At 39.3% G+C, this 19,005-nt stretch overlaps 2 protein-coding genes across 3 annotated transcripts; one reads left to right on the forward strand and one right to left on the reverse strand.

Annotated features, from left to right (window-relative positions):
- Window positions 1-7,866: 7,866 nt before the first annotated feature.
- On the reverse strand, window positions 7,867-14,028 carry LOC135474756 (uncharacterized). 2 transcript variants are annotated; one of them, XM_064754354.1, is made up of 5 exons: window positions 14,010-14,028; window positions 12,211-12,322; window positions 10,397-10,464; window positions 9,756-9,872; window positions 7,867-7,961 (listed from the first exon to the last, which is right to left on the reverse strand). In XM_064754354.1, the coding sequence occupies exons 1-5, from the start codon at window positions 14,010-14,012 to the stop codon at window positions 7,941-7,943; spliced, it is 321 nt and encodes a 106-aa protein (XP_064610424.1). In that variant the 5' UTR covers window positions 14,013-14,028; the 3' UTR covers window positions 7,867-7,940. The 2 variants fall into 2 exon arrangements, with proteins under 2 accessions (XP_064610424.1, XP_064610416.1); XM_064754346.1 differs by lacking the exon at window positions 14,010-14,028 and adding an exon at window positions 12,945-12,971.
- Window positions 14,029-14,303: 275 nt separating this feature from the next.
- LOC135461410 (small acidic protein-like) lies at window positions 14,304-18,933 on the forward strand. The gene is made up of 4 exons (XM_064738492.1): window positions 14,304-14,459; window positions 15,127-15,213; window positions 16,357-16,414; window positions 18,130-18,933. Exons 1-4 carry the CDS (start codon window positions 14,346-14,348, stop codon window positions 18,456-18,458), a joined length of 588 nt encoding a protein of 195 aa, XP_064594562.1. The 5' UTR covers window positions 14,304-14,345; the 3' UTR covers window positions 18,459-18,933.
- Window positions 18,934-19,005: the final 72 nt, after the last annotated feature.

Genomic DNA, 19,005 nt, shown 5'->3' on the forward strand with positions numbered 1-19,005 from the left:
CTTGATTCACAATATTGCTTCAGTTCCCGTAAGCATTATTTTATAAATGACACAACTGAATTCAGTTACTCCGTGAGGATATAGAACTCAGAGCCAGCGCAGTGCACTCCACTTGTCTATCTCCGAGCTGAGATACTGAATAACAGTGGAGTCAGGAGTGGTTGACGGTGTACGGTTTGATCATTATTGAGTCTTTCCCCGTTCTGTGGAAAATCTTGATTGTGAATCCTGGAAAAACTGACTGCGTCCAGTGGTTTAACGTCTTGCATATTGATAGCCTTTCGGCCAAACGCTGGCGACATGATCTTCAAGATTCTTGCTTGAAGAGAACATCTTCAAATTTAGGGGTAAAACTTAACAAGGAATTAAAAATTCTTGATAATATTATTTATACGGTGCGCCGCCAACGTATAAGTGAAATATTATTGAGTACAGCGTTAAGCACCAATCAAATAAAATAAATCATTCGGTGCATGTTTAGTCTGACGAGTCCTCGCACATTAGCACATAACAATAGACCTACTCCAACAGGGCCTTTCCACTGTAGTGAGATAAGTAAATTGACCTTTGGCCTGGTCTTAAATGACATTTACAGCATATAAGCTGTTCTTAAGTTGGTGATAATGGATGAAGAGATCAGACTACATTTTTCACCAGTTTACAGTTCTGTAGGATATTTGTCAATTAAAGTAGATTCAGAGGCCATACAATGCAGATTTAAATCACCTTTCCAGCAAATAATCTTGTTTTAAATTGGTGATTCTTGCTGTTTATACCATGCTCAACGTTTTGCATGTGGTTACATTGACGTAGCTTTTATGTCAAATAAACCCCTACCTGGCACTAATTAGTGTTTGTCTTAAATAGCCTTCGGAAGCCACATGAGCACCCGAGTTTCTGTTTGGTTTAGGGCTGTAGTAACCAGAATTCCCATGTGGTTTAGGGCTATAGTGACCTGAATGTATGGTATATTGCTATAGTCACCAGAATTCATATTTGACATGGGGCTATATAGTAACTTATATATTCCTCTTTCGTTTAGGCTTCTTAATCTGTAATCTGTTTAGTAACCTGAATCCCTATTTTGTTTTGAGCTATGCAGCGACCAGCACTATGTGGTAGTCTAGCTGGTTGGGACAACCAGCTAGGGGTTACGACATTCTAGAATATATTAATACGAGACGCTGACGCTGTGTTTCATGGGTGGAGAAATCAACGGACTTTGACAAGTGCCACTGAGGACATTTCCCACAAGCGATGAACCCATTGTCACCGGTTGAACGAGCTCTCTATATAAGCTTGCCATATCGGCAGAAGGCAAAGGATCTCACGAAATAGCACGCAATAATGCACACAAAAAGAAGAAATTTAACACAACAACATGTGTTGTTTCATTTAACACAGAAATGTGTTACCCCAACACAAACATGTGTTAAATAAATGTGAAGTACATATGTTTGTGTTACAAAATAATGAAATACAGACAAGAACTTGTGTTAATTCAGCACAAGATAGACTGTTCAAATATGACACAATACTTTTATTGGAAAGAACGTGCGACCGCATACAGGAGCGCTGGTATGTCGCTTACTGCCACTAAGGGATACATGCGACAGTTTCAGGAGACTGTTTAATGGTCCATACACATGTATACCGTTATGAATAATGGAATTATTCAGCTTATTCTTTATCCGGCTGTTCGATCCATATCGCTCTGGCGCTACGTGAACTGTTCCATCAACTCAACACCTTCGGGGATATTTAACACGGGCAGGATCGAGGGAAATGTGATATAATACAGTGGCTGTATAGCGATATGGCGCTGATTTTGTCAGAATAAACCTCTGGCAACAGAAATTTTGAAATATAGATACAGGCCTTGTGTGTTAAGCTTGGTCGCATAGACTCTGGAATGGCTTGTTCTATAGTATAACGATCCGCGTAATGGTGTCACGTTCGTCCATGGGCCAGACATGATATTGGTACCACCTGAGCTGGCCAAACCTAGTTGGCACTAACATGTTTATAGGTTCAGTAGAAATAAATTAAGATATGATAGCCTTTCTGCAATAGTAGCTTTGCCATACATTTTGATGAAATGAAAAATCACCTTACAAGGCCTTGCGCAAATTACAAAAAGCAAGAGAAATGTCAATTTGTCGTGGGCTCTCAGTTAATAATATAATAAGACCAACTTGAAAGGGTGGTTTGGATTGTTTATGAAGCAAAGAAAAGGACCTGGTACGGTAAGGCAGATAATCAGTGCCAGAACGGTAAGATAAGAACGTGCAAATTCCAAAACCCCAACACAAATTTCCAAATCAGAAGTACAAAAGTTGGTAGAATCATTCATAAAAGTTATAATGCCATGAAAGAGATGGTTAATAGTAATACCCCTCCAATAATGCACTCTTAATCAACAATGTCAGTTTTTGTGTTCAGCTTTTTAATTTACAGTATGAAGATCAACGTTAACCAGAAAAATATTTTTATTGAAACCTTAATGTGTGTATATCTACGCGCTGTCAAAGTTTCCTATTGGTTAACGTTTGTCTTCATATGTAAGACATAAACTTTATAATGTGATCAGTTTTGTTATATTTTAGCAAGTTGAAAGTCTGTATTTCTGCTATGGTCTGTCAGGCATCGTCCACAGAACAGTGGACTAACGAAGTCCCTGCGAGAACAGTTTGCATATCGCGGAAGAGTTCCAATTTCTTTGCCTCTTATTTTTCCTTTGCAACATTCTACTGTGTGAGTGTGTTATTGTGAATTAGAAGGGATAAGCTGTGGTAAAATATGGTTACGTAACGCGTGGCAACTATAGCAAAATCATACGTGAATCCTGGTTGAGAGCACGTGATATCCTAGCTATCATTAGCATTAACATACTATGCGTACTGGAAGTATAAGGTGGAAAGTTACATTTGTTATATATGTGGTGCATAACTGCGTGCTCAAGAATTTTTCAGAAAATACATTTTGATGATTTTCACTCTCTACAGTGTCTTATGCAAAAAAAAAAAACAATAAGGTATTTCATTGTGAGTAGAGCCGGCTATATTTTTTTTTCAATTTCATGACCTATACATCGCTTCAGTGCATGTTTGGAGTTTATAAGCCGCATGCTTGCCACATAACAGAAAAAAGATTAAACAGAATTGAAAATGAAGCACCCTTACGGGTATGTCAACAGCTGTCACTCACAGCTATAGTCAGTTTCGCTACTTGAGGTACACAGTTCCTTGCACTAAGGCCGAATCCCCGCCTTACCATATCAGGTCATTTATCGGTCCACGCTATTAGGTGAATGTTCAGTTGACTTGTACATTTACCTGTAAGATTTGCAAGGTTTTCACCCGGGTTGATAACAGTTTATCAACAGTACATATGCCTCGAGGTGTACCTCTTTTATTTACACCCATTATTAAGGTGAGCTAAGGTAGATTAGCTCGCGTAAATAAACGTTCGTGTCATTTCCTTATCTGTGACTTTCAAGTCTGAAAACTACAATGTCCGATCAGATATTTGGAAGAAGACTGGCAATTGAAAGTTCCGCCAAACACTAACATTATGGACTAAATTATTCCGTATTACTCTTTGCCGGGTGTATATATCTACTTTGAAGTTAGACAAAAAACAAGAGGAAAAAAAGTTTATTATGAAGTGTATTTCAGACGAAATACATTTCTTTTTTCAAATTTTTACAACGTAGTAAATTGCTTTTAAGACACTGGACACATGAGTGTGTGATACCATGTTGTGAACAGTGACGTGAAACAAGGTTTTTGCCACTTGATAAATGCAGTCTGCTAAACTACCACTTTAAAATGCACAGGTATACTTGTGTAGAGCCATAAATGCGTTAACTGAATAGACCCTAAAGCAAATTATTTCTTAATGGATATATCATTCGTTAATGAAGACACTACTAGGCAAACGGAGCAACCAGGCATCATTCATTGTTTTGATGATGATTCTGAATGCTTGATATCGCTAGAAGGTTAGGTACGTACAGCATTCTACTGCGACCGACGGCAACTGGACTTGATCACGGACAAATTTCACAGGTAACATAACAGCCAGTTCATTAGCATTTTCACCATGACAAAGACTTGACTGTTCTATCCAAATTAAGGTGCTTGTGATTAACCTGTAACTATCACTTTTAGATTTTCGAGGGATACACCAACTACTTCCGGAGCGTTCCACCCAAAACCTTGTTTGACACATCTCAAGATATTCGCACTTCAGAGATGAAATTGTACGCGTAATCTCTCCCAGCAGTAAAGCAGACAAAAAATGTTTCCAGGATTGTCATGCAGATGCAACTGTTCTATAACGAATGAAAACAGACGAGCCTCCGTCCAGTTTGCTAAGCTTGGTGCAGACGGTAGCATACTTTGAACAGCAATCTAAAAACTTGGCCAGAAAATCTTTGCCCTGCACAACGGACAGACCTCGATCCTGCAGTCGTACATTAGAAGGTCTAGATTGTACACAAACAGGAGTATTCCTCCAGAACTAGTAGTGTTAATCTATAATCATTCATTTATTCCTCCAGAAGTAGTGCAGGAGAGGAACAGAAACAGATTGTAGGAGTCAATAAAGACGTATAATGAAAATCTCTTCTTATAAGGAACGCTCTCCTTTTAAAAAGTGCTACGCTTGACAGATTTAATATCTAGGTCAAAACGTCCACAAACAATCATGTTTCAGAGTCGGTTGGATGAATCACTTTACTTTGATTTTCGGATAAGAAGAGAAATCTCCTTTATCCAGGCAGCTTGACCATCCAACGAACAAATCACTTTGAACTTACATGGTTAATTAAAGCCACCATGCAACTAAGACATCAAATGAAGTACTGAAGTAGCAAGAATGTTGATTAAACATCCATGGCACCCACTGATAGATAAATGAGAGTGTAAATGTCTCTCTGAAAGAATTAGAAGCCTTGCAGTTTCCTTTGGTGTTTGGGGTCATGGAAAGACAACTACTGTGTGCCACTTGGAGTTTACCGTTTGGATATTTAGACCTGGAGTCAACAGTTAATTGTTGTAGTGTCTTACAAAATAATCAACAATCACCACATAACAACACTATAATTGTTAACACAAAGACAGAATTCCCTAAAATGTTACGGAACATAAACTTTGTCTTCTGTCGTTTTCTGGAAAGAAAACTGTTAATGCAGTTCTCGCCCCTGTAGCTCACCCCCCTCCCAACCCAGAGATGTTAAAATGTCATTTTCCGTAAACAAATCTGCCATTATGTTTGAGCAGATTAGCTTGAATTTGTTAAGGAAGTATTCCTACAGGTAAACACGCTGTTCCTGAGTTGATTTGGGGTTCAAATAGTGCTGCTGTTGTATGAATGCTGGCAATATACGAGTTAGCACACTGAACAACAGGTTTATTAATGGGGGGCACAACTCATACAAAATTACCCATCCACGAGGGCTATCATGTCAAAACATGAAGTAAAGACATATACCAACTTAAAAATAGCAAGGAGATTTGGCCACTCTGGGCGGTGCCAGTATGTGAGATTTTGGGTCTTGGCCCATGGTCTACGTCGCCTATAAAACATATTAATAGACAGTTTGGAAATTCGACGGACCATGTTATCAACACCACTGCCTATCTACAAGAACCATGGCTGTTCCACGCCTGCTTTTGATGAGGCAATGGCACCAAGTAAACTACCGTCACCATTTTTCTCTCTCGGTCCATTTTATATTTTCATAATTTCCAGAATATAAAATGTTGTGTAATAAGAGGAACAAACTAATAAAGATAGCAAATGATGCATCCCTGTATACCGGCCGTGGGTGTACGCACTGGTAGCTGAAATCAGCCCAGACAGCACAATTCTCAAGACACTCTTTGAAATTCGCAAAGCTTCGTGTTTGAAACATTCTTTTTGTAAATTATACCGTAAATAACACCACCATATAGCTTAGCGCACTTTTCTGATTTAGAAAAAACCCTATAATTTATTTATTTACTTATTTGATTATTGTACTCACGGAAATTCTCAATTTTACACAGTTTAATGGGTGCATGGAGGAAACCGGAATGTCTAGCGGAAAACCACAGACCTCTGGCCAGTTAGTGATGAAATTTCCCACACACAACGGCACGTGGTCTTCAGCGCCCATTTGACAGCGCATACGGGCACGCCAAGTTCGCAGACAGCTTATTGTCACCAAGGACCCAGAAGTGGTGACTAGATTTGAACACACACGGCACGTCATATGTCCGAGCGACTAAAATGCAAGTGCCGTAACCACTCGGCCACATGCCGCTCCCCTAAGTTTCGGGAGAGAGAACAGTTGTTAACATGCGCACTGGTGCATGAATAATGGAAATTACTGCTACCGTGCTGATTTTATATCCGGCGGTAGGACACGGTCATCCATGTCTGGAGCCAAACTCTGGAGCAAAGTCCCTCTGGAGAAATTAACTTGGGTAGGATTAACGCAGTGACTTGAGACATAGTCCGGATTTGTCAGAATAAACCTATGGCAACAAAATATGTACAGGCCATGCGTGTTAACCCTAGATGCATTAGACCCTGAAGTGGCCTTTTAATGAAAGGATCAGCGGGTAGGTGCCACGTCACAATCTCATAATACGGCGCAGCTTTGAAACTCGGCGGACAGACGTTATCAACTGCACTGTGAATCTCTATCCTCAAAAGACAGCGGCTGTTCGGAGATAAAAGCAAATGTATCTGCCTTTGAGGAGAAAATGACACCAAATATAGCCACCAGCGTATCTTTTCTTTTCCATCAAACCTTTTCGTTTTGCTTATTTGCAGAATGTTACTGTTGCGTAATAAGAGGGCCAAATCATTAAAGACTTGAGATCCTGTATTTGCTGGAGGCGTATGGCCAACTTCGCAACCGAAATCGGCAAGATTACTTTCTATGCCTGCTTCCGCGTCAGGGGAGACTACTCTTATAATACCTTCTGCACAGCTCCCTATTCTGCAAAGGGTCTAACTTTTCTCACAAACAACGTTACCCTGTGGATCAATACTCCATGTAAAATTTCCCCCGGACCTGTTTGCCTTTGAAAAGTGGGTTCAAATGAATGAGTTTCCCCAAGTCCAAATTCACCTTGTGATCAAAGCACTTTTTTTCCTTTTTCATTTAAAGATACGAAAGGGCAAATATATCTATACTTCTCGCTCCGTAATGATGGTTCATCTTGATTTATGAAAAATCGCTTTTCGTGATTAGACTTGGGCAGTGGTCTAGTGTCACTTAAAATGATGACGTCAGTTGACAGTGGTAGAAGGGATCCTGAAAATTGGTGAATGGATTCCTTTGCTTTAAAAAAGTGAGTCTGATTCAATCATTTCACTGAAATTCCATTCAAAACGCACTGTAAGCACTTAAAAATCCCTGTGCATCTGTCACAGATATTACATTAAATATTTCTCTTAGAATAATACACAGCTGGCAAGGTAATTACAAACTTTGTATGTATGCATGCTTTGGGTTTTACCTTGTACTTCGGTCATATGAGGACAAGGGAGTCTTTAGGTGTTCGTATGTATAGTGACTCATGTGGCAGGTGAGCCCATGCTGCCGAAGTGCTGCTGTCCCTAAAGCAACATGCTGAAGGCACCAGACAACACATCCTACCTAGTCACACTGTACGGATACCGCGCCTACCAGGCCTGTTTCCTTCGTATAACCTCACAGTACTGAACACCCAAATTAGGTAATTAAGCAAGTCAACATATCTACAGTGACATGAACCAATGAGGGCTCAATGATGGTATATAACACTTCCCACATCATTACACTTTTAAATAATCCTAATTTCATGAAAAACACAATCAAAGCCGCCATTTTTTAAGAGACTGATATTTATTCTCTTTGACAAATTGACAATTAAATCGATAGAGCGCAGGTTGATTCCACTTTAGAACATGATCATCTGGCCCTGAAAGACAAAACACATATCCCTTTACCAAAAGTGTTCATAAGTATTCAATTACACTAAAACATAACATAATTAAACATATCTGAACGTAACTGAAATCCTGTATCATCCACAGAAAGGCAGAGTAACTGAACATTAAGAAAGAGGTTCTACTCTGCCTCAGACCAGTGGAGTGAGTTTGCTCTTCTTCCCTCGCACAACCTCTGCTGACAAAGACAGTCCTCACGGCACTGGGCCAACTGAGGGGCTGTCTAGAGCAAGGCTCAGGTGTGCAGGAAGTGGCTGCCTACAGCAAGGCTCAGGTGTGCAGTAAGATCCTGTATGTAGCAATCTCAGGTTGCATTACAACCTGTATCAGAAAAACACTGATACACTTTGAAAAATGAAACACTTGAAATTAACAATTAACAACAATTTTCTACCATAGTCTCCTGTTATGGAAAAAAATGTACCTTCAAAATTTGGAAAACCTGGAATATTTGAAGTTCTAACGAAGGCTTATGGATTAACACTAAATCATCAAGTAGTAGCTGATAGCAGTCATAGTAGAATAATGTATGGTCAGCAAATAACAGTGGACATTACAGATTACTTAGTTCATTGGCAGTTTATGTCGTACTGAAAAATATTTTACTTCTATCATGGTGGGAGGAAACCCGGCAGAGCTTGGATTTATTTACTTATTTCATTGAATATTTCACTTATACGACGGAGCCCAGCATTATGGTGTGCAGAAACCGGGGGAAACCCATGACCATCTGCAGGTTGCTGGAAGACCTTCCCACATGCGGCCAGAGAAGAAGCCAGCATGAGCTGGACTCGAGCTCACAGTGACCGCATTGGTGAGAGGCTCCTGGGTCATTACGCTGCGCTAGCGCGCTAACCGACTGAGTCACGGGAGCCACAGAGGCCCCCGGCAGAGCTTGAAGGAAACCCACAACCATCTGTTGGTTGCTGGCAAACCTTCCACACAAAACGACTGGAGAGGAAGCCAGCATGAGCTGCACTTGTAGGGATCGCATTGGTGAGATGTGAACAGAGTCACTGTACTGTGCTTACATGTTATCCACACTGCCGTGCAGGCCCTTAGAAATAATGAGTAGCATTACAAATGAAATAGGTCCAAATCAAGCTGCACAGTAGCATATCTAGCTGAAAGAGGTCTGCTATACGCAAATGAAAGACCAAGGACATATAGTCACAAGTTCATCTTTGTACCTGGGCAAGGTTAAGATTCATAAGAACCAACAGCAAGTGTGGTTGTTACCATGAAGGATGGCACTGTATCATCCACAGAAAGGCAGAGTAACTGAACATTAAGAAAGAGGTTCTACTCTGCCTCAGACCAGTGGAGTGAGTTTGCTCTTCTTCCTTAGCACTACCTCTGCTGACAAAGACAGTCCTCACGGCACTGGGCCAACTGAGGGGCTGTCTTTAGCAAGGCTCAGGTGTGCAGGAAGAGGCTGTCTATAGCAAGGCTCAGGTGTGCAGAATGGGGCTGTCTATAGCAACCCTCAGGTGAGCAACAAAGGGCTGCCTATTAAAAGTCTCAAATGTGCAGGTAGGGGCAGTCTAAATCAAGGCAGGTTTGCTGGAAGGTGCTGCCTATAAAAAGACTAAGGTGTGCAGAAAGGGCCTGTTTCTTGCCTGACTAGCACAAATTCATGTGTGCTAGTAAAAGGGTGGCTGTCTAGAGCCAGGTTGAGGGAAAAAGAAAGGGACTGCCAACAGCCAGAGTCAACAGGACTAACTCCATCTCTATGACATACAAATAACACAGTGCAGTGAACAAACCTTTCTCTTCTTGTCACCACCCAGTTCAAAGTGCTTGCAGCGTTTGATGGCTAACTGCTTTCTGTATTTGCATTGAGAGCACTCCATCTTTAAAACAATCTTCTTTGTGGTTTTGGCCTGTTAGAAAACAAACAAAAAAAAACAAAAAAAACTCAGAAGGGCTTATGAAAGTTACATCAATTCTGTTATTTTTACTTACAAAATCCAAATACCTTATTATGGCCAATACGATAAGATCATTCTTGCAATATTTAAATGTGGTGAACAAGTTGTTCAGAAGGCCTACAGCTGGATGGCCCAGCAAATACAACACGCACAGATGTCAACATAAATACTACAGCATTAAAATATAAATACATTTAAATTTATTTATTTGATTAGTGTTTTACGCCGTACTCAAGAATATTTCACTCATACGACGGCGGCCTGCATTATGGTGGGTGGAAACCGGGCAGAGCCCGGGGGAAACCCACGACCATCCACAGGCTGCTGGCAGACCTTCCCACTTAAGGCCGGAGAGGAAGCCAGCATGAGCTGGACTTGATAAATACATTTAAAGGGTTCTGGAATAAACGCCTTTCCAAGCAATGCCACTGCCATAAATATTCAGTAAAAACACACCTGAAATGCATGGTACAAACCTTTTTGTGGAAAATGGGTTTTGTCTGTCCACCATAACCACTTTGCTTACGATCGTAACGTCGTTTACCTGTAGAAGACGAGATGGACAGTAAGGGGTTAGCCAGAAATGTGAAAGAGGGTGTCCAAACATCAATTTTGTGACGCCATTTGTTAAAGCAGGGTGTCCAAATTTCATCTCCTATCTCTCCCATATTAAAGGTGGCCATAACAGTTGTCCAAATAACACCAGTTTTCTATTTTTACGGTCCACTTTGAGTGCGAGAGCTTGGGGTTCAACGTCATACTCAACAATTTTTCAGTCATATGACGATGAATGAGTCCTTGAACTGCATGTAATGTGCCTCCTTGTTGCAGGAGGGATTTCCACCACTCTTATCTTGTAGTGCTGCTTCACTGAGACAACTTCCTAAAGGCAAGCAAGGCGCCCCGCCTGAGCCATTATACTGATATGGGTCAACCAGTCGTAGCACTATCCCCTTCATGTTGAATACCAAGAGAGAAAGTTACAATTTCCTCTTTTACGGTTTTAGGTGTGACCCAACCCAAGATTGACCCTGGATCTACTGCCTCCTGAAGTAGACGCTCTATCAGCTGTGATATATGGGCCAGTCCCCAGGGCAGCTGGCTAACCCTATGATGAACAATCATGTCATATAACTGAAGAATATTATGATAACAAATGAGAAGAACTACATAGTAACACATGGGAACTATTACATGCTAACAAATAGGAACTAATACATGCTAACAAATGGGATTTACCATATGGTAACAAATGAGAACTACTATATGGTAACAAATGTGAAGTACTACATGGTAACAAATACGACACTCCTGTCATAAACCTTGAGGATCAATAACTATTCTTAAGGACGGTATATTTTACTAACAACCAGTTGGTTTACATTTTTCACACAGTTCTGTATGACAAATAAATATCACATTTGCAGAAATGTGATTTCCAAAATCTGTACAATCATAAACCAAAATAGGCTTTAAAAGACAAGGACGTTGCTCAGACATGACAAGAGACCTGGACCTCATATTTGTGTTCAAGTGCATTTCTCAATGTCACCTGGGAAAGCACAGAAAATATGCAGTCTTTCCATACGTGCTGGCATTTACCATGGCCACAAAATGTTCTGGGAAGCAAGTAATTGTGGTAGAGGGACTGACAGTATCTGACACAATTGCCAGAGCTGCTAATTATCTCTACTCTGATGTCGCATACTTTAAAAAACAGTCACAAAAATTACTCTGAACTGTTAACAAAAAATAAGTATGCTCCTGCCTCTATTTATGCACATTTTTAATCTGATTTTGGAGACAAGACTACATGGATAGGGTTGGCTAGTTTCAGGGCTTCAAAAAAAGTATAATTTTATCAGTCAACACTGAATAATGCAATCAGAATCTACCTGAATAAATACTTTTCAAACATGTGAAAAGGTTGAAGAATTAAAATGCTACAAAAAGATGTTAAGGCTATATATTCACTGGCGCCTGAAACCACCTTCTCTTTGGCAGATTTAACTGACAGATTGAACTTAATGTATATATATATCCAGATTTCCGCAGCACACTGAGTATCCGTTATTCGTAAAAGACAAGCTATCTCCAACAAACTCCATGCAAGATCACCTAAATGGCATATCAGTCACAAAGACCCTGAGTACAGAGGAGGTTTAAGAATATAAACAAAATCAGGCTGGGAATGAACTGTAACAAAAAGTTAAGCATTTTAATAGCATGTTTCATACGTACCAAATTTGTACCAGAAAACTGGTGTTTTATACTATATTTATACAATTACCTTGGACATAGAGAGAATCTCGGCCCTTTTTGTACTGGGATACCTTGTGCAAGGTATGCTTTTTGCACTTTTTACTGGCACAGAAAGTGCGCCTCGTCTTTGGGACGTTGACCTGCAATTTAGAGCAAAAAGGAACATGATGCATCCTGGGAGAACAGAAAATAAGCTGGGTTCAGCACACCAATTTTAACTGTTGTTTTACAGCCAGAATAATTCTCTTTCTTTTTTTTTTTCAATGTTGGGGGAGAGTATAAAACTTTCAAAAAATCATCTACCGTCTGGAAAGAACGGACTGTGCCAGCAATTTTTCCTGCAGAAGACAAATTTACATAGCCAGAGAGCTTTGGAAAGCAGGAAATTCACAAAAACCTCAAGATCAGAAAGAAAAAAAAAAAAGATATATATTTTCAATATTAGTATTATTGAAGGCCCAGTGACTAACAAATACATCAAAACAGTCTTCATTACTGCCATTGCTTTAACTCAGCAATTCTCTGGGTACATGTGAATATGTAGGATGCTAAGCACTGTAAATGAATAACTGGACAGGCCGCGGAGGTTAGTAACTTTCTGAATGAAAATGGATTGAATGGCAATTGACCAAGACTATACGAGTGCCAGTCAAAATATTAATAATAAAGAAAAAAAAAAAACATTCAGGGCTAGTTTCTACATAAACCTAATTCACTTAAATTATCTGTTGAGGTCTATTTTCAACAATTTCTGATATTCACCTGACTCAACATTTAATCAATAAACTGAAGAATCCCATCAGTCCTTTAAATCCACTCTAAAACAGCACTACATTATAATGTCTGGCGTGGACTGAAGAGAACATGGTCTTTATTACCACTCCTGTACGTATAAATCCATTCCCAAGTTGAAATGTTGTTGAAATCCAGAGAAATATTTCCCTCTTGCTCGTCATGGTGAGTTAAATGTACCAAAATCTTGGAACCACACACCAAAAGATACGGCAATCACATAACAAGACTGGACCACGCAATCAGTCTTAAACAACAATTTTAGGTGGTTTCATCAGTCATCATGGGTTTAGAATAGAAAGAACAATTTGCACAGTGAGTCAAGCGGGTAAAGACAACTCTAAAGGTTTCAATCAAGGCTTGCGGCGATGTCTGCGCAGTGGTCTTGTTATCCGTTATTTCTGCCGGGATACAATCCATATTTTGGATGCATCGGATATGTTATGTGACAGTTCAATGATTAAACATTGCGGCAGGTAAATATTCGAAATTGAAAATTTCAAAGTTTAATTTAACTGAATGAACATAACCATAGCCCCATAGAGCTACCCTCCACCATATGGACATTTTATGTATTTAACATCACCCCCCTCACCCCCGAATCTAGTACGAGTTTACTTATGATAGTCTCTTAAATTATGTATACAAATCACGTTGAATGAAAGTACAACAACAACGAGTGTATGTTTCCGTATCTTGTCACTACCATAACTATCAAGTGTCCAGAAAATATCGAAAAAGACGGTGTATCATAAAAATCACAGGCACAACTGTCGAGGGATTTCGCATTTCGAAATTCTGCCGAATGAAACCTGTATATTTCCTGTCGTCTATTAGATTAGCACTCAAATTACACGTTTTACACGTCAATTATCATGCCATTATCAGGCATAAATAATCATAATTTTCATATATTTAGCAGGATTCCTATGTAAATACTACTTATTGGCTAAAATATAAGTTTAATGTCAGCAAATTTTCGACAGATTATGCCGATGGTGTACGATATATAAAGTTTCTGCAAAGCATCCTGACCATGTTGACGAATACGAAATGGAAAAGGATGTACCTATTTGCGCCTGCGTGGTGCTGCTTCCTAGGTCTATGTAAATTTGTAATTCAACTAAGAACCGAACAAATGTTGACGCCGTTAATTTCTTCAAATAACAGCACAACAAAGGATTCCTAAATATTCTTTTTATCCACCACATAATCTATTTGTTGGAAAACATGAAAGATTATTTCGTGGCACGCGCTCTTTCAATAGTAAATCCTTTTCGAATTTTCTGCACGTTCGATCTTTTCTCTTGTCCCTCTTTTCCCGGTTTGAGGAAAAGCATTTATGAACGTATTCTTCTACACTTTGCTAAAATGAGTAAAACTTTTGTAACTTCAGACGGTGCAAAGCATACAAGGTTTCCTTCAGATGATGAGGAAGATCAAAAACAGAAAAAAAGACCGGAAAAAACAATTGAAAAGATAGAGGTAATCTATATATAAAGGTACTACAGCAACATGGGCTCAGTGTATTCTATTCTACGATGGAGGTATATATTGTTCTACGAACTGAATGTAGTCTATTTAGCTTAGATCCCTGGTTTACTACACCCGTCAGGCCCCAGAAGGCCCGTAACCAAGGAGTTTTCGAGTTCGAATCCAGCTCTCATGTCTTCAGATGCTGCTTTAAGTCAGGATGTTTCTTGCTCACAGTCTACCTGTTTAGGGGTGATTTAGCTTTACTTCTCACACTCTGGGTTTCTTCACCCAGGAACCTGACCGCCATCGTGTATGGATAAAACTGTTCAGTACTGCCTTTAACACACATGAAGTAAATAAACTATTTCAGCCTCTTGGGGCCTCTTTGGCTGAGGTAGTTAGTGTGCCAGCATAGTGCAGTGGCTCTCATCAATGTGGTCGCTGTGAGTTCATGTCCAGCTTGTGCTGGCTTCCTCCCTAGCCATACCTAGGATGGTCGTGGGTTTGTCCCGCTCTCTGTCTGGTTTTCTCCCACCATAATGCTGGCAGCCGCCATAAAAACGAAATATTTGTAAGTATGGTATAAAACACCTATCTGATGAACAAGGAAAATATGTGTGACCTTTTAAAGTGCAAGTTTATCAGTATTTGTTAATATTGGTTTGCTTATTTGCAGGTTCATTCAGCCAACAGCTGGGAGAAAGCAGACTTGGGAGATGGAGAGAGAAATAATAAGTTTTTAAGATTGATGGGAGCTGGAAAGGTAAACTGCTATTAAAAGGAAGTACCTTTTTTCTCACAGTGGTTATCTGGTCATCTGAATTGATCATTGTTCTGTTGCAATGCATGAGTAATAATGTTACCATTTGCCCACAAACATGATTGCAAAGGATGAGGGTCCAGAGATGAACAACAGAACACAGGTTTACAGTCCCAAATTACTACAGGCAAGGATGGTTCTCCATTGCAGTGGTTAATTTTTTGTTTTGTTTGTTGTCCCTTTCACTGTCAACGTAATTGGAACTACAGACTTGACAGTGCAACTGGTCTGTGTGTTTTAGAACAGTTAGCTTTTGAGGTGAGCATGTGAAGATTTGTAGGAAACACATCATTATACTTTTCAGCTCAAATTATTGCATGCTCATATGTATAAATGCAACAGTTGGGCTTGGGGATTAGCTTTTATATGATGGCTTTCACCGGTAAGAACCTTGAATACCTGTGCCAGAATGTTCACATTAGATAAATGCATGATGTAACTATCTTTTTCTTTTTCTTTAGAGTAAAAGATGCAAACAAACCAACAGTATTGAAACCTATACTTCAAAATGTTCAGTATTTTACTGCACATAGGTTGTGGATGCATGGTTAAGGTGGTTGCTTGTCAATTGTATGGTCACCTGAGATGTGGGCTTAATTCCATAATCCATTCTCAGACACTGAATTTTTCAAGATTCCTGTGCTTCCATGGCTTTTGAGACCTTAATGGCAAGGAGAGGTCAATGCTGTCATATGCGGTTTTTAAGTTTACTCTAGACCTGTTGCCTTCCATCAGTATGGTGTATGTGACACAAGGGAAACTGAAGATCACTGTTTTTCTTGGCACTCCTGTTTGCTCCACTCATACGAGTGGCTGCCATTATGAAAGTGAAAATTCTGAAGTATGGTGGTTGACAACAATCAGATAAATAAATGCTGTACTCGAGAACTGTTCTGAATCACCACATTTCACTTGGTATTTTTGAGAAACCCCCCAACTGAAAGCTACAGCAGAACCAGTGTGGCAGACATCAAAAGTCAGAGTGTTAATCAGCTCAGCTTTGAAATATATGGTGCATGTCCATGTTTAAGCAACCTGTACCAATACTGATCTTTCTGCTACATTTAAAACTCTTTTTTTTTGCAGAAAAAGCATCAGGGCAGATTTGTCATCGGAGATAACACTCCACATGGTTCAACTGTTGGTAAGAGAATGCAATTATCATTATTATTGGAGTATGTAATTATTCTTCTAATGAAAAGTTTACAGTATGTCACATAGTATAATAGAGTTTATGTGAACGACATCGTACTGTACCTCTGATAAATATGATCACCTTGTGCTGGCTTCCTCTCAGGCTGCCTGTGGGAAGGTCTGCCAGTAACCTGAGGATGGTCGTGTGTTTCTCCATTTTCTGCCCAGTTTCCTCCCACCATAATGGTGGCGACTATCGTATAAGTGAAATACTCTCGAATTAAACACCAGTCAAATAAATAAATAAATAAATAAATATGACCCGTTAGATGATATGTGAGATCACATTAAAATACACTTCCTTCCCCTTAACTTAGGTTGTCATTGTCTGTGATTATGTTGCTGTATTTTCAACTGCTATTGATGTTATTCCAGCATGACATAATTGCTATCTGCCTGATTTAACATCATAAAATGATTATGGAGAAAGATTTTGTTCTTCAGGTCTCTTCATTTATAGTGTTAAATTTCAATATTCACTCTAAATCATAGTGTGCATAAGAGAGTGCATAGCGTTTCCTTCATATAATTCTACTTGTTTTTAGCTATTAACCTGTACTTTGTGTAGGTGTAGCTTATGTCATACTCTGAGCGTTGGTGTGGGCATGTATTATCTGGGAAAGCAGTGTTTAAATACATGTAAATGTTAGGGGTGAAATCTTCAATACATGTAATATTGTATGTATCTACCTCATGTTTTGCATACATGTTGAGCACGATAACTCATAGGGAATGTTCCATCGTTAATGTTCATCTGTATGCATATTAATTACCGTAATTATTGTGTATTAGAATCAATGCTGAGGTAAATGTTAGGTGTGGTACATGTATTTTAAAAAATTACTCTATGCATTGAGCTTAGGTTTTGTATATATTTAAAGTACAATAATATGAAGTGGTTGTTCCAATGTTGATGCCCTGCATGGGTGTTAAGTACCATAAATTACAAAATTCTTTCCTCTCCGGCCGTAAGTGTTAAGGACTGCCAGCAGCCTGCGGATGGTCGTGGGTTTCCCCCGGGCTGTGCCCGGTTTCCATTCACCATAATGCTGGCCGCCGTCGTATAAGTGAAATATTCTTGAGTACGGCGTAAAACACCAATCAAATAAATAAATCAAATAAATCAAAATCCTGGACCTTCACTTTGTAGTAGGATCCAGGTTAAGCCAAATGCTTCAATACTTAATGTATTGAACTGAAGTTTTGCATTCATGCGTCTCCAACTAGGGAGCTTTTTGATAGCCTTTTTACTAAATCTAGGTGCGCTTACGATTATGCGGAAACATCAGTGTTGCTAGCCTAGCCTAGCCAATCATGTGACCATATTTGCTGTTATTGTGACGATTGATCTTTATGCGCTGGTGACATCAGTGTTTCTGCATAATCGTAGGCACCATATATTCTTGGAACTGCGGTAGCTCCTGATGGTTTTTATGAAGTATATTTTAACTCTCATGGTGGTAATGTACCAATGTAAGGTAGTGTTACCTCCACAAAGCATCAGAAAACTGAACACGGAACAAATCTGCACAAGGTCTTTAGGTCTTATTCAAGGTTGAAAGCTGAAAAAAAGTTTCTGCAACTAAGGAAGTCCCTCCTCTACATTTTGTGGATATAATTAAGTGCATGAGGTATTTATCAGTATTTCTCTCTGTTTTAATGCAGACGGTCTGGAGAAGAAATTGGATGATAAACTGGAGGAGCAGTACAAACATAGCATGGAGCATAGACTGCTAGCTGGGCCAAAGGGTCATGTTGGACTTGGTTTCCATGACGAAGCAGCTGACAGCAAGGGAGATGACCAAAATGGGACAAAGAATTCTGATGCTCAGACTACAAACACAAAAGATAAGGACAGTGGAGAGGATACTAAAAAAGAGAGTAAACATGAGAAATCCGAATACCTGAAGCGACCAGCTGAGAAGTCATCAGAAACCAAGGAAGACAAATCTGATGCCAAGAAAATGAAATTTGTCAAGTCATCTGATGACTGAGACTAAAATGACAAAAAACATGCAGACTAAAATTTTATGCTCTCATATCATTAGACAGCTTCTTCATCATCTGCACTGAGCTATGTAAAGCTGTTGCCCCTGCATCAGTTTTATGACTGTTTATAAGGTGGACTAATTCACTCAGGTGCTTTGTTGTCATGATATGGACGAATAAAGAAAAACAGGTTTTTTTGTTCAACAACTATTTCAGAACTAGGGGTACATTTCCACCCTGGAAAAAACAAAACGGTAATCATTTAGATCTTAAATTTAGGTGCACAGTGATAGTGCACATATTAACAGAAATTGATTCATCTGGGTAACAGACTGTAATAATCGTTTGTGTGCGAGCACAGTATACAATTATTAGTATACAGTTATCTACTGCTTGAGCTTATTGTCCTAAATTATTAGCATGAAGTCCTCTGTCTCACCAGACAAAATAAATCTTGTACAAAAACAAAACAAAAAAAAACAATGTGGGTGAAACGTTTGTTTTATTTAACAAACAAGTATTGGTCTATGTACAGTTACATATATATATATA

This window comes from Liolophura sinensis, chromosome 1 (assembly GCF_032854445.1).
Source record: "Liolophura sinensis isolate JHLJ2023 chromosome 1, CUHK_Ljap_v2, whole genome shotgun sequence".
Classification (NCBI taxonomy): domain Eukaryota; kingdom Metazoa; phylum Mollusca; class Polyplacophora; order Chitonida; family Chitonidae; genus Liolophura; species Liolophura sinensis.

Bases quoted from the DNA above. Each gene is read 5' to 3' on its own strand.
- LOC135474756 (XM_064754346.1), bottom strand. The intron at 10,465-12,210 runs GTAATTGTATAA...CGTCTTCTACAG, and splicing joins AGATTCTCTCTATGTCCAAG to GTAAACGACGTTACGATCGT. The intron at 9,873-10,396 runs GTTTGTACCATG...GTTTTCTAACAG, and splicing joins AACCCATTTTCCACAAAAAG to GCCAAAACCACAAAGAAGAT.
- LOC135461410 (XM_064738492.1), top strand. From the start codon at position 14,346: ATGAGTAAAACTTTTGTAACTTCAGACGGTGCAAAGCATACAAGGTTT. The intron at 15,214-16,356 runs GTAAACTGCTAT...TTTTTTTTGCAG, and splicing joins GATTGATGGGAGCTGGAAAG to AAAAAGCATCAGGGCAGATT. The intron at 16,415-18,129 runs GTAAGAGAATGC...GTTTTAATGCAG, and splicing joins TCCACATGGTTCAACTGTTG to ACGGTCTGGAGAAGAAATTG.